The sequence below is a fragment of the Lagenorhynchus albirostris genome, chromosome 14 (genome assembly GCF_949774975.1).
Source record: "Lagenorhynchus albirostris chromosome 14, mLagAlb1.1, whole genome shotgun sequence".
NCBI lineage: Eukaryota > Metazoa > Chordata > Mammalia > Artiodactyla > Delphinidae > Lagenorhynchus > Lagenorhynchus albirostris.
In genome coordinates this window covers 62,708,184-62,724,213 of record NC_083108.1, presented here as the reverse complement: position 1 = coordinate 62,724,213, position 16,030 = coordinate 62,708,184, and the positions used below count along the sequence as shown (strand labels likewise).

At 49.6% G+C, this 16,030-nt stretch overlaps 1 protein-coding gene across 2 annotated transcripts in view; it reads right to left on the bottom strand.

Annotated features, from left to right (window-relative positions):
- Positions 1-1,379: 1,379 nt before the first annotated feature.
- Positions 1,380-16,030, bottom strand: part of UBE2L3 (ubiquitin conjugating enzyme E2 L3) — a 43,353-nt gene continuing 28,702 nt past the window's right edge. For both annotated transcript variants that reach the window (XM_060120841.1, XM_060120842.1), the window contains exons 3-4: positions 7,237-7,423; positions 1,380-2,790 (exon numbers count right to left, since the gene is read on the bottom strand). In XM_060120841.1, coding sequence (XP_059976824.1) covers positions 2,636-2,790; positions 7,237-7,423 — 342 coding nt within the window. In that variant the 3' untranslated portion in view covers positions 1,380-2,635. The remainder of the gene's footprint in view (positions 2,791-7,236; positions 7,424-16,030) is intronic.

The following is a 16,030-nucleotide window of genomic DNA, read 5'->3' as shown; positions in this document are numbered from 1 at the left end:
AGACTCGGAGGTGGGTTTGGGCTGGAGCTATTCAAGGAAGTGGCCCAGCCCCTCCCTTGGGCATACCCTCACCAGCTCCCTGAACTTCTTCCAGACAGCACCCTCCTCAGGGCCCCAGTCTGCTCCTCCGTTAAATGTGGCTGAGGTGACATGTATACAGAGGTCACTCTCCCCTCCCCAGACACCCAAGGGTGTCTCTGCAGCCCTTCCTGCTTCCCTCAGCATGGCCAGAACACCTCTGTGCACCTCTCCTGGAGGCCAGGTATGGGGAGAAAGCCAGAAGAACCTGCCCAAGACCCCAGGCCACTAGCACTGCCCACCCCCAGTAAGGAAGAGACCCACACAACCAGACGAGTGTCCGAGAGCATTTTATTAAGGGCAGCAGAGTAGATCGCAGCATCTTAGAAAGCCTAGTCCCCGCCATAGGGGGAAGGGCGGGGGGACCGGGCAGGAGCGTGTATTCCCATGGGGCCCATCGGAGGTGTGGTGATCACAGCCCTCCCCTGCTCTGGGGGATCCAGCTGTCTGGCCCCGGAGCAGCAAGGCGCCTGCTGGCACGCTTCATGCCTGCCCAAGGGCTCGGGGAGTGCCCGCTGGTAGAGCAGGAGCCCAGCCGGAGGGAGGGACCGTCCACCACCCAGCTCTCGGAGGCCAGGCCCCTGCTGATGGGCGAACCCCGGCTGTGATGCCAGGGGATGCAAGTCCCTGAGGGGCCGCCGGCTTCGACCATGGTGGACGTCCTCCTGGTGGTGAGCAGAGAAGGGAGGGGGCGATGGGCGGGCAGAGCTACGCTGGTAGAAATACAAAGCAATGGGACAGTTTCCAGGAATGGCAATATTTCTGGATTCAGAGAAGCGACGAGAACAAATGGTGGCTTATCTGGATAGCTTCTGACAGAATTTGGCATTTTATTACAAATCTGCGTGTGAGTGAAATAAAGTCCATCATTGCCTTTCTGCTAATGAAGAGACAGACGTGGATGTGCTGGCCGGCGCCCTCACCAGCCCGGGCGCACGGGAGGCTCCAGAACGTGCCTCTTGCGTACCTGGGACTAAAGAAGTTGCGTTCATGAGACCCGCTGCAGGCTGCACCCACCATCACCCCACCTCTGCACACAAGCCACCTCAGGTCTGCAAGCCTGGAAAGACCTCAAGTTATAGAACTAAAATTAAAACAGAAAGCCAAGTTTAAGTCATCTTCTCCACAGGATCTAGCCCCTGGAGCGCCCAGAAGGGAAGCCACCAGTGGCAGAAGTGGAGGTGGTGACACACAGTGCTTGGACCACTAGCTTCCCCTGGGTGTCAGTGACAAGGACTCTGCTTCAGGGACAGTCCCACTTCCTTTGAAAAGACATTAACATTCAAATCCTTACAAGTTCATCTGATGATAAATTCTAAGGTCAATTTTTATTTCTACAAAAAAAGGCAGTCAAAACAATATAAAACACGTAAAGGATATTACTGAGTGAGCTTCACGTGGAGCCTGACTCCGCGAAGGCCATGAGTCCAGTGGGAGGGGGAGGCCGTCCTGTTCCTGGGCTGGGCCGTCTGGATGCTCCAGAGGAAGGGCCAGTGGGGCGCCAGCGACCCCAGGCTGGTGCCGGTGACAGAGGAGTCTGCCAGAGGGTCAAACGTGCTGAGGAAGGGCCGCGGTGGGGCTGCTGCACTGAGGACGCAGAGGGTGAGCTCTGAGCTACGTCGGGTGGACACGTTGGTGACAGGTGAGCGTGGAATTTCAAGTAGACACTCTGGCTTTAGCACTGTCCGCAGGGACCTGGACATCTTCTAGAACAGCTGCAGGGAGGAATGGCAACCTGTGGCCTCGGGAGCCTCTCTGGTGAAAAATTCCTCCCACAAGTGCACCGTGCTCTGGCTGGCACACCCCTGGGGGCTGCCGCAGACTTGGTGCTGGGGGTCTCCCTAAGCAGGTCGGCCCAGGTGGAGTTCATCATGACGCGGACGGCAGGGTCTGCCAATCTGGTCAGCATTACTGGGGTAACATTAGCCAGAGTTTTACAGCAGAGCTAGGCCTCCCTTTCCACAGCTTTGTTTTTGGGAGGGGGTAGGAGTGGAGATGGTTGTTTGCTTGTTTTTTAATTTTTTTAAAAGGATATTATAAATCAGAGTCAAGAGAAACTTAACCGACTCCCACACCAGGCCGCGTGCCAAGGAGGGGAGCAGAGGAGCCGCAGAGGCCTCCACTGCCCCTCCCGGCGGGAGGTGGGGCCTGGGTTTGGGGAAGTGAGTGAAAAACAAACTAAATGCAAAAAGTGGGAGTTGCAAGGGCAGGGGAAGAGGGGAACCACAACTTTTTTTTAACCTTATGGGCTAAATGTAAACTGAAGATTTTGGATAAATTTGGACAGCAAAAGAAACACCATTCTTTTAAAGTAGACTGAAGCAGTGATTTTTAAAACAAAGAAAGCAGAACTAGAACATCTTAAATTTTTAATCCTTTCTTTACAGGTCACCTAGACCACTTTTGATTAAGAAAACTGTAGAAAGTTAGTAACTGCCACAAGCAGACGCCAGGCGGTGGCACATGTCAATTTTCCATAGAGTCCTGCTTTGTGGGGTGTCTGAATGCACTGCTTGGCATCTCTGCTCACACTTGCTGGAATCAATCGTGGCAGATTTTAGTCCACAGGTCGCTTTTCCCCATATTTCTTTGTAAACTCTTCAGCGTTCTTACAGAATTTTTTACGGTCCTTAGAGTATTCTTCAGCTAGGTCAGCCCGGAGTGGGTGCTCGGGCTGGGGGTCGTTCACCAGTGCTATGAGGGACTGGATGACTGCCAAGAAAAGGACAAGGCACCGCTGGTTAGAAGGCCCTTGGAAGGGGCATGGCAAGAAACACAGCTCTGATTAAATGTCTATATGCTTCTCAGACAGAGCGGCCTCCCATTCATGCAAAATTCTAACCACCAGCACTCAACCCATCATTCCCATGATGAGAAGAAAGTGATGGAGGACAAAGAGCCAGCACTACAGTAGATAACTAACCGTACAGAGTGATGCCACGTTCTCTTCCTCCTCCTCCAGGAACCCTTCCTGTACTGACACACTGGGGATGTCCCAGTCCCCAGTCATTCTCACCCCTCTCCTGAACTTTGGAGACCCAGGCCCACCACTGACACCCCCACTCTCATGCAGGTGAAGCTTCTCCAGGGCAGGGACTGGGCAATGTGCCCAGCACTACACTAGGTTCAGGGTGTGTGACAGGCCTGCACTGTGTAAATGGATAATGAGCCCACCCTGAAAGACCCCTAGCAGCTTCTGAACGGCCGAGAAAGGTTCACTCGACCACCCTGCATTAACCACTGGGAGGCTGTAGCCCTCATCAGCACTGCACAGTCCATTCCAGAGGTGGAAGTCACACGGATGGCTCAGGGTGGATTCCACAATGCTCCCCCAAAGGGCAGTCAGGCTCAGATGTGCGAGACGGCAAGCCCTGGACAGGAGGGCCAGGAGGGAGTGGAGGGTGGGGGAGGGGGAAGTATGGAAGGTCCAGGAACCCCTGGACTCCTCAGAAGTGGGGTGCATGCAGCCACCAGGCTTCCCACACACGTCCCCTGACTCCCCCCAACCCCCACCAGGACCAGCACCCCCACTGTCCCAGCAAAAAGGCCCCTCTCCTCTGGACTGCCGATGCCAGGTGCCTTTATTGGGAGCCCACGCTCTTCACCCCAGTATTACAAGGAATGGGTTAAAAAAGCTTTTTGTTCCAGTTTCTCCTTGTCTGTCACAAATCCACATGGAGCTTAAGTGATTATTTACTTAATATATTTCTTTAAATCACATCAAAAATATTTTTTAAAGGAAAGTTAACTATTAGTAACTCTTATGGAAAATCACTTTCACTTGCCATAAACTGAAGGCACGCATCCATAAACATGAAATAAGCACCTATGCTGCCTCCTTCCCGGCAAGAGGAAGCAACCACCGGAACAAACACTCTTCCGAGTGGTTCTTTCTCAGCATCTCTGAGGCACCCCAGCCCACTGCACTCCAAGACTCTCCACACCACGCTCAGCCGTGAGACTGCTGTTCTTAACTTTTGGGAAACCTGAACCACATTTGCCCTATAGCACATTTATAAGGTGGTTTCCCATCTTTTTCCAGGATTAGAAATGGTTCTGTAGCAGAGTTGACACTGATGAGTTTTCAAGTTTTCCTCCATTATGGAGACTCAGGCTGTCTGCTTCTCACTATGATCATCTTAATACCTAATGTATTAGCATCAAATACATTCATCGTTAAGACGTGCTTTTCAAAAGATAATTCACTTTGCAAGTTTGCAGTTTGTCTAATTCTTTTCAGAGAACTTGCTTTAAATATTTTCAAGTTAACTAAGTAGTTCTGATGAGTGCTTCATTCTTTCTCTACCCCTGTAAACTGTAAGAAAACCCAGCTGAGCTCGTTTGTTTCCACAGTGAGAACACCGACAGCTACAACGCTTTCCAAACCACAACCACAGCCCCATCCATCACTTTCACATACGGGGGGGCACACTCATTACGTTTTACAAATGATCGAGCCCTGGCTTCTTGATCTCTTCCTTGACCCAAATGCTACTCAGAAGGATCTTTCCCCCTCCAAAATGTAGGGGCTTAAAAACATTATCAAAACTTACCTCCTTTCTCACTGTATATGATCAGAGACTAAAGTCTATAAAATTTCCTTGTTTTTGTTCTTTCTGACAGTTTGTGATGGAGGATGTAAACCGTATCTGTAACTCGCCCCTTTTCATGGGGACCCAGTGGGCTCCATTCTCAGAGTAAAATGTGACCCATACCTTCCCCCATACATGAAGGCGTACAATGCAGTGGTCTTCCATGGATTGTGCTATGAAGGGTAAGTTTATTAATCTTATCCTGTTTATTGTATTTGAGTCCTCTTTCTAAAGTTTATCTACTTGATTTGTTATAAGACAGCAAATGGGTATGGGGGGACTAAAACATTTGATTTATGAATCTGACTTTTCTGTTTATATAATTTTGTTGCTGTGTTGTTTGGTTCGTATAGAGGTCAGTATTATACAGGCTTCCTCACTGACTATATTTCATATGGCGAATCTCTTTCACCACCAAACAAAGCCCTTGCTCTGTTGATAGATATGTACCAGAACCAGACACACTGCTGAGGAAAACTCTGTTTTTACATCCCTTCTTCTGGTTATTGTTATTATCGCCAACTCCTACCACCTTTCTGTATGATACAGGTTTGCCTTGTTTCTTGACTTTTCTCCTATTTTTGCTCAATTTTTAATGCTTTACTTTCTTTTTAAAAATTGAGATATAATTCACATACCAAAAAATAAACTCTCTGAGAAGTATGCAATTCAGTTGTTTTTTAGTGTATTCACAAAATCGTGTGACACCACCACTATCTAACTCCAGAACGTTTTCATCATCCCTAAAAGAATACCCACTCTCCTTAGTAATCACTTCCTAGACCCCTCCCCCAGCCCCAGGCAAACACTAACCTCCTTTCTGACTATAGATCTGCCTATTCTGGACATTCCATATACTGTTGCTTCTCATTATTTGCAGTAGTTATCCACTAAAAAGTTGCTGTGAATGCTGAATTATAGTGAACCATGAGTGACCCGAGGAATGACCAGCTATAGAATCACCCAGCTGAGCCCAGTCAACCTACAGAAATAGAAATAATAAACTGTTGTTAATTTAAGCCACTAAGTTTTGAGATGGTTTGTAATACAGTAACAGGTAACTGAAACACGGGGGACACGGTGTCAAGTGCCAGGGACGACATTCCTGAAGTGTGTGAGGATAAGCTCAAGGCCATGCCGGACGAATCTACAGAATGATCTAGAGAGAAACCCTGTCTCCGATCACAAAACAGCAATTCTGCCCGGTGCTGCATGTAGAACAGCACCGTGTTTAAGATAAAAGTTTTAACTTCAAAACCTAAGTCAGCAAGTACAAAAGAATGAAAAACCTCTCTTAGGTTTATCTGACTATTTGAAAAAAGCACCCACAACCTGGAAAAGCAGTGCATGTTGGCTGCTCACTGAGACCTGAAGCTGAAAACAGGACCGGTGCTGCCACAGCCCTCTTGGGCAGCCTGCCCTGTGGGCAGAGAGAGGGGCAGAGCACAGGTACCTGCGCCCAATTCTCAGGTGAGGGAGGAGACCCGTAACTCTCTGTGGTCTGGCCGCCTGAGCAAATGCAGCAACTGCAGGCTTACACACAGAGCTAGGAGTTTGTGTGCTTAAGAACAACTCTGTCAATCTTTTACAGACATCAGCTTGTGCACGACCAAGCACCAAGCCCCCTGGAGACCCCTCCACTGTGACTCCACGCTTGGTACCCACTGCTTTCTGCTGCTCAGCTGTGGGAGCCTGGTGGATGCCTTTCATGGTGGATGTTTCAGTGACTCTTTCAGGGGTTCCACTGGAAAATGACTGTGTATATCAGTCACCAAAAAAAAAAAACAACACCTGCAGCCTCTCAAATTCCAGCCTCATCCATTCTCCTTAATCTAAAAAGGCTGTAAGTGGTTCAGGGAGTTACTTACAAGAAAGCCACCAAAAATATCAGGTTAGGATTGCAAAAGAAAATTCTAGAATTAAGAATAAAAACTAGACACAGTCTATAACAAAGTTTAGTCACCTGCCGGGGAAAAGAGGGGGGCGACCACAGTAGTGAATCAAGTACTTTTCCCAGAAAAATGAGGGCACCCAGACCCAGGGACACACAGGGAGTTCCAGGCCCGCTAAGGCTGACTGTGTGCTTTCACGTGGGCACACTGCCCTCAAGTCTGGCCGTGCCCTCCCAAGACACCCCAGCATCCTGTGGCCTGCCACATGGCTCCGGCTCAAGCCCGCAGGCCCTCAACACCCTCCCTTCCCCCTTCCAGTCTGAGTCCATGTGCTAACTGCTGTGTGAGGCCACTTCCCCCCGCCCCAGGCAGCCCACAATCCTCACGAACACTCCCAGGGACAGGGTCACACCCCTCCCTGCATTGGGAGTGAGCGCTGGTCTGGTCTGTCTGCGCGGGTCCCCCTTGGGCTGCGAGCACAAGAACACCTGCGTGGGCTGAAGCTTAGCTGAGATGCGCCAAGCCCATGGAACAGTGGGACCACAGCAGCCTTCTGTGGACACGGTGGTCAGTGCTATAGGATTTCTCTGGACTCCGTGCGACGTGGTGTCAGAAGGGACCTAGAAGGCCCTGCCCGCAGCAGTGTCCCCAGAAGACACGAGGAGACGCCTTACCTTGGTCAGTTTTGGTTGCTGGCTTCCAGTTTTCAGCACTAATTACCGGCAGACAGACCTGCCCCTTTTCATCAATGTTCGGGTGATAGATCTTCGTTTTAAATGTGATCTTCGGTGGTTTGAATGGGTACTCTGCTGGAAAGTTGATTTCAATTCTGAAGGCCCCTTTATCATATGGAGGGTTGTCCTGGAGGGAAAGGAAAGAGGGCGGAGTGAACCTGTAGCTGAGACAGGAATGTTCTAATTGTTCACTGGAAAAATTACTTTGTTTCAAGAGGTTGTATCAACTGAAGCCTTGTCACCTTCAGGGGAACAACAATCAATCTGTATTTCTAGAGCAACATGTCTGCTAAACTGTGAAAGCGTCTGAGATGGACGCCCTGGCCTCTTTACCTTTTTTTTTTTTTAATAGACTTCATTTTTTTTTTGAGTAGTTTTAGGTTTACAGCAAAACTGAGAGGAAAGTACAGAACTCCTACACACACACAGCCTCCCCCACCAGAGTGGTACACGCATTACAGGTGATGGACTGACACCAACACATCATCACCCACAGTCCACAGTCTACAGCAGGGCTCACTCTCGGTGCTGGACACTGAATGGGTTGTATGAAGTATTATACCCTATGGTTGGAATCATGCAGTATTCAGCCCTTTCAGACTGGCTCCTTTCACTTAGTAATATGCATTTAAGGTTCCTTTGTGGCTTGTTAGATCACTTCTTTTTGTCACTGAATATTAATCCATTGTCTCGATGTAGTTTATCCATTCACTTCCTGAAGGTCAGCTTGGTTGCCTTTGGCAATTATGCATAAAGCTGCTATCCACAACCGTGTGCAGGTTTCTGTGTGGACATATTATTTTCATCTCCTTTGGGTAAATACTAAGGAGCACAATTATAGGTTAAGGGTATGCTTAGTTTTGTAAAAAATCACCAATCTATCTTCCAAAGTGGCTGCACCATTCTGCATTCCCACCAGGACTGATGAGAGTTCCTGTTGCTCCACATCCTCGCCAGCATTTGGTGTTGTCAGCATTCTGGATTTCCACCAATCTGACAGGTGTGTAGTTGCATCCTGTAGTTTTAATTTGTAATTCCCTAATGATATGGTGTTGACTACCTTTTCATATGCTTATTTGCTATCTGTATGTCTTCTGTGGTAAGAAGTCTTTTCAGATTTTTGGTCCATTTTATTATTATTATTATTTATAAATTTATTTATTTATGGCTGCGTTGGGTCTTCGTTGCTGCACGCGGGCTTTCTCTAGTTGCGGTGAGCGGGGGCTGTTCTTTGCGGTGCACGGGCTTCTCATTGTGGTGGCTTCTCTTGTTGCGGAGCACGGGCTCTAGGTGCATGGACCTCAGTAGTTGCGGCACACAGGCTTAGTTGCTCCGTGGCATGGGGGATCTTCCCAGACCAGGGCTCGAACCCGTGTCCCCTGCACTGGCAGGAGTATTCTTAACCACTGCGCCACCAGGGAAGTCCCTGGCCCATTTTAAAATCAGGTTCTTTGTTTTCTTGTTATTGAGTTTTAAGAGTTCTTTGTACATTTGGGGTTAACAGCCCTTTTTCAGATAATGTCTTTTGCAAATATCTCTTTATCTTTTTTGAAGGTATGAAGAGTTACACCAGGGGTAAATAACAACCCAACCCAGACCATACCAAGTGCTGAAAGGCCAAAGAGGTGGCCACAATTCCAGAATAAAGCCAGCACTCAGCTGTACGGCTGGCCCCTGAGGAGCTGAGCTGGCCCCTAGCTGGTCGCCAGGTAGGGCAAGAACCATGCCCCACCCCTGTGTCCTTAGGACCACTCAGAGAACTATCCCTCAGGGCCTGCACACTGATGGCCCAGGAGCCTCTGAGAGATGCCCCAAGAGAAAGAGGCCAGCCTCTCTCCAGCTCTGCCTCCACGTCCAGAGCTGAGCCAGCCCTCCAGTCTGTGGCCTCCCAGCCCCGGACTCTAGCTCTCCAGGGTCCCAGCCCACTCAAAGAAGGCCCAGCTTCACTGAGTGCCCAGGAATGCACAGCGCTGCCTCCTCAAGCCCCAGCGTGATGAGATATTCTCCAGCAAATAGGATTCCTCTGCTGGGGAGTGAGGCCAGCACACGTCAGGTCCCCACACTATCCCCACCCAAGAAGGGTAAAATTAGGGAAGGCTGAGGGGTGGGAGAGGCCTTCCCAGCAGAGAGGACTAAAAACTAGGACGGCAGGGGCTTGGAGGGGACAGCATGGAGCAAGACAGGAGGCTGGGGCTGAGTTTAGGGGTCTGAACCACCCAATCGAGCAGCTGGATCCATGGTCGGAAGATGAACCTACAGGATGCACGGCAGGAAGGTGGTGCCTCAGGAGCGGGTGAGGGAGGAGATGTCAACACCTCGGGCGCTGCACCTGGGTGAGGAGACAGACCCATGCACACCCGGAGGGGGTGGGCCATGGCTGGACTGGGAAATCATTTTCACCCCAACAAAACCTTCCCTAATCCCTTCTTTAGGGAACACAGAATTGTCTAGAACACTGTCCAGAAGTTAAAGTGGCAGCGGACTCCTCCCAGGCCTTGTCCTGACTGCTCACTACCTGGGAGAGCTAGACTCACCATTACCAACGAGCCCACGGGGACACAGAGATTTTGCTTCGGGGTTTTAAGAAGGGACCGGCTTCAGCCACGGAAAGAGCCTTCCTGGATGACCCTGGCTGCTGAAACCCACCAGATATGTTCAACCATCACCCAGGACTGACCAACCACCTGGGGCCCGCCGCGTGCTGGGCCATGTGCCAGGAGCTGGAGACAAGGACGAGTCAGGCCAGCCAGGCAAGCCCGGGACATTCCCCAACATCTGTCATGTGGGGGTGACCCTGAGGTAGAAGCCACCCACATTGCATGCTGCACATGGGCAAAAAGTCAGGAGAAGCAGCTCTCTCGCTACAGGACACAGGACAGGCCGAACCTCTCGCCGCCCAGGGAGCGTGTCTTAACTCCTCGGAGACTCTATCCCTGTCCAGGCCTCGGGGTGACCAAAGGAGTGGCTCCAAAACCCCAGGGATTTGTGTGGAAGGGGGTTGCAAAAATTCAACACAGTACCTACCCTGTGGATAAAGGCCTAAGTGCCACACGTGAGTTTTCCACACATTAGAGTTAAACTTATTCTGTGGGAAGGCAGCTCAGAAACTAGAAGGGGCCTCAATGAGAAAACACGGCTTTGTGGTAGAAAAATAGTATTCAAAATTTCAGGAATTTGCCTCAGATGGTCCTCTCCACAAGCCATGGAGAGCTACCCGCAAGGACAGTGCAAACCTTGGCTCCCTCCGCCCCTCCCGGCTCTCACCCCACCCTCCCCAGGCACAAAGCCACTTTGGAGCAACTAAGGCCAAGAGGAGGCTCCTCCAAACCCCTTGGGCCTTTCCCCCACGGGTCCACTCCTGGCCTGCAGGCAAGCCGGCTCTTTCCTCCCCAGGGCAACCTTGAGGAACCCTGAGACCCCACCGCACCCCACACATCTCTTAATCCACTGAAGACCCAGAGTCCTTCCACCATTGTACATCAGTTACAGTTTTGTGTCACCGTTGTGGCAGCTCTCCCTGGGGCTCAGGGAGGACACCACACAGCTCTCTGGCAGCCACTCCCTGACCTGGCCAGCAGCCACACCAAGTCCCCATGGCGCATGCCCAGCTGGCGATCTGACACCACACGGGACTCGTGGCTGGACTGATGTGGACAGGCAGCTCCTAGATGGATCCACTGATGATCGACCACGTGTGTTGGCCGGTGGAGAACCCTCAGCGGTGTCCTTTCCGCGGGGTAACCCTTCACCCACAAGGAACACAGCCTGGCCTGGCTGCCCCGAGGACGTCTACCCAGGCCTGGCCCAGACCCACCCTCAGGCTGCTTGCCCCGGGGTCCAGTTACAGAGGGATGGGAAGGCGGGCTTCCTTGCGCTCTAACCTTCACAGTCCACTAGAGGGCCTGGTCGAAAGGCAGGAAAAGCTCCTGGCCTCTGAGCACAGACTGTCTTCTCATGCCCTGTAACTGTTAAGTGTTCATTCTCTCTTATCTCTTCGTGGTTGCCTGAATTACCAAGTCTGCACAGTGAGCAGAGTCATCATCTGCTAACTTTGCTTTCTGAAGATGACCTCTTTGTACTGTTTCCAACAATTGGGTTCCTTGCACTTTTCACAGTACAGCTCTTTGTCAATGAATACTCTGACATTTAAAAATTCCATCATTTTCTCTTTGAAAATAAACATTTGTGGAAGTATTTTTAGAACAGATTTTCCAATCTTTCATGACCAAACTACCCTATGAATTACACCTAAATTTAAAATCACAATCTCTAAACCATAATGGAAAAGAATATGAAAAAGAATACATACATGTATATAACTGAATCACTTTACTGTACACCAGAAACACAACATTGCAAATCAACTACACTTCCGAAAATAAATTTCAAAGAAAAAAACTAAAGAAATTAGGTTGGTCACTAAGTTTCAAAATGCTTTCTTAAAAACCCAATAAAGCACACTGAATATTGCAAAAAAAAAAAATTGCTGTCTCCAATAAAACGGAATTCCACAGGAACTTTCCCTCCTCTGAACTCATAGGCACCTTTCACGGCATGATTCACCTTCCCTTCAAGAAAAGAAGTAGCTTTATTGTTATTTCTCATAGAAATATAACATTCACACCAAAAAAGTAGTACTAGACATTCCACCCCAGGATAAGGGCTGAGCGTGTCCACAACACAGCCTGCGGCGCACAGCAGTCAGCACACTCCTTGGTCAAGGGACCCGGATTCTGGGAGCGCAGTGCTCTTGGCTGCACAGCCTGTGCCCGCCCACGCGTGGGGCAGATCACTTCGCTTTCTAAGACCCAGCCACAGAACTACTAACGTCGGAGAATTCCTTGTCTGTTGTAGAAAACGTGTGGTGTGGGCCAGCGCCCTGGCACGCGGCACTCCTGCACACACACGCATGCGGTTTGCTGCTGGCAGCACCCACTCGCCCGCCCTCGGCGCACCCATGCCTTCACTAGGGCTGCAGCGTATTCCACCATCAGACGCGACACAATTTCCTTACCCCCTCCCCGTTGCCAGGCGAGAACTTGCTGCACCCAAACGCTTCCTTACCAAAAACATAAAGCGACCACAGGACCCACAACCCCACTCCTAAATATCCTAAAGAAATGAAAACGCTTGTCGACATAAAATCCTGTTCACAAATGTTCATAGCAACATCATTCATAATAGCCAAACAGAGGAAACAACCCAAATACCTATCAACTGGTGAATGGATAAGCAAACTATGATATATCCATTACAACAGAATATTATTTGGCAATAAAAAGGAATGAAGTACGAATATATGCTACAACATGGATAAACCTTGAAAATATTATGCTAAGGAAGGAAGCCAGACACAAAACGTCACGTATTATATGATTCCATTTATATGAAATATACAGGATAGCTAAATCTACAAAGTAGATCTGTGGTTGCCTACACCTGGGGGACTGGGGGTGATGCTAACAAGGGGAGGTTTCTTTGAGGAGTAATAAAAAATGTTCTAAAATTGTGGTGATGGAGAAACAACTCTGCAAATATACTAACAGCCATTGAATAACTGTACACTTTAAATGCATGAAATGCAGGGTTTGTGACTCTCAATGAAACTGTTAAAAAGGAAATCAAAGCTAACTCAGAAACAGGGTTTTCGACTGAGGACAGTGTTGTCCCTCCTGGAGAGGTTTAGAAATGCCTGAGGTTGTCCCAATGACAAAGGTGGCTACTGGCATCTAATGAACAAGAAACAGAGACAACCCTGCACAAATAATCCACCTGCACACACCAAAATGTAGTTTCCAAGGCTCTCTGAGAACTACAAATTCAATAACTTACAGAATGTTTGTGGGGCGCCTACTCTGTGTAATGCACAGTGCTAGGGACAGGAAGTGGGAGGGAAACAGATAAAGGTCTCTGCCTGAACCAGAACTCGCTGAGACGACACCCACACCACCAGTTATAAAGCAGAATTAGCCCTCTGAGGAGCCCCAAAGAGAGGGGGGCTGGACCACAGCTGACCCCAATGGACTGTCCAGCCAACGGCTGCTCCCGCTGTCTCCTTGCTGGCAAAATCCCAGTTTTGTTTCCGTCCATGCTGCCCCCTCATTGTGAACCGGGGTAAATCCTGACTGGTCTACACCTGTCCCATCCAATATGGTGGCCACCAGCCCAAGCGCCTATTGTGTACTTGCAACAGGACTCTTCCGAATTTAGATGTCCTATAAGCGTAAAATACCACCTGGATTTGAGACTTTGTGCAAAAAAAAAAAGAATAAACTATTTAGTTAATAATTATTTATATTGATTACATGTAGAAAATATTTTTGATATACTGTATTAAGTAAAATACTTACCAAAGTGAATTCCACTTGTTTAATTCCCTTCCTTCCTTCCTTCCTCCCTCCCTCCCTTCTTCCCTCCTTCCTTCCCTCCCTCCCTCCCTCTCTTCCTTCCTTTCTTCCTTCCTTCCATGTTAGTTCCCTGACCAGGGATCCAACCCACACCCTCCTCGGGCCTTCAGCAGTGAAAGCGCGGAGTCCCAACCACTGGACCGCCGGGGAATTCCCTAATTTTCATTTTTAATGGGAGTTCTGGAAAATTTAAAAGCACGGCTGTGGCTTGCAGTATACTCCTTTTGGACAGCACAGTCCATCATGGTACTGCCCACACCTCGGCCAGTGACAGACCAGGGGTGGCCACGTGTCCTGGTTCTGGATAATGAGGAGTGAGGGGTCTGTGGTGGGCCCCTGGGGTGGGCGTCTTTGTTTTTGGTCACACCAAACTACACACACACACACACGTGTCACAGATGGAGAAGTCTGAATGGGGTTGGTGGACTGATCAGGGTCCACTTCCTGGTTACAGCACTGCACTACAGTTGCACAACAGGTGAAGGCTACTGGGGAATCTCTGTTATTTCCTACAATTGCATGAAAATCTACAGTTATCTCAAAATAAAAAGTTCAAGGAGAGAGAGAGAAAAGAAGAGACCGTCTCTTCCTTCCGGGAAACTGTGAAGCCCATGCAGGTCTGTGCTCTCCCCTCGCCGAGCCGCTGGATTGCCAGTCCAGAGCCCCTGCCCCAGGACTCTGTCAGGGGCAGCAACTTTCCCTTTTCAAAGCCACGCTAAGTGGGGGGTTTCCTTACTTGCAGTCAAAAGCGACCTCACTACTATGAATTGTGAGTGGAGGGAACAGAGAGGAGGGAGTGATTCACTGAGACCAGGGAATAGAGAGCGTCAGGAAGACGCAGGTGCAGGAGGATGACCAGTTGGAAGGGGTACACACGGCTTCACGAACAGAAGAGGAGGCCTCTCTCTCTGAAAGTTAACAAGCAGGTATTTACCTCAACAATTGTCAGCTTTGAGCAGTCCAGCCCCAGGACAGGGGAGCAAAAGCTCCTCGAAAGAGGCTGGGGCCCGAGCCCAGGTGGGGGAGCCAGGGCCTGTGAGGTGCTCAAAGAACCTGTGAGACGGAATGGCCTGCACGGAGGCAAAGGCAGTTACAGCTTCTGCAATGGGATGTGATCGGTGTACCTGAGGCTCATTCCCAAAAACACTCTGCTCAGCAGAACCTGGTGCGCGAGCCTCGGGGCTAGTGCAGAGGCCAGAGACACTGTGATGGCAGAGAGACTGCGTCCTCTCCCAACAGGCTGGTGGAGTGACCACCAGGGCAGTACGAGGCCTCTCCACAAAACTCAATTTCATTTTAAAAACAATTATTGACACAGCTTTGGAGCTGCAAGGCCTCAGGAATACAAAGCTGACTCCCAAGTCTGTGCTTCTGAAGCCCAAAGGCAGAGAAATCCAGGGCAGTCTGACTACACACTGACAAGAGGCAGGCATTTACCAGCTCCTTTTACAAATGAGGGACAGAGGCACAGACAGAAGAAAGACACTGTCGTTGTTGAAACGTTGTCACGTGTGCATGTCTTACCTTCTCAATAAAAGGTAAAACCAGCAGCAGCACCCCTGTAAGTCCAGGGTGACAATGACATGGGTAGGGAGCAGCCCAGGCAAGAAAGGAACTCAACTGGGGATGAACACCCCCCACCAAAGAACTAAGCACTCAAATCATCAAGTTAGAAAAGAACAAAGAGGGACTTCCCTGGTGGCACAGTGGTTAAGAATCTGCCTGCCAGTGCAGGGGACACGGGTTCGAGCCCAGATCCGGTAAGATGACACCTGCCACGGAGCAACTAAGCCCATGTGCCACAACTACTGAGCCTGTGCTCTAGAGACCGTGAGCCACAACTACTGAGCCCACGCACCACAACTACTGAACCTGCGTGCCTACAGCCCGTACTCCTCAACGAGAAGCCACCACAATAAGAAGCCTGCGTACTGCAACAAAGAGCAGCCCCCCGCTCACCGCAACTAGAGAAAGCCCACATGCAGCAACGAAGACCCAATGCAGCCAAAAACAAATAAAATAAATAAATTTTAAAAAAGCAAAGAGCAAACAAATACCAAGGAAAACAAAAGACAAAACATAAAAGCAGAAATTACCATAAAAGCAAAAATTAGCAAATCAGAACACAGAAAAAAGAATGAAATTTCTACTTCTTGATACATGAAGTCAGTATAACCATCTATCAAAATCCACTAAACAGGGCTTCCCTAGTGGCACAGTGGTTGAGAGTCCGCCTGCCAATGCAGGGGACACGGGTTCGTGCCTTGGTCCGGGAAGATCCCACATGCCGTGCAGCGGCTGGGCCCGTGAGCCACGGCCGCTGAGCC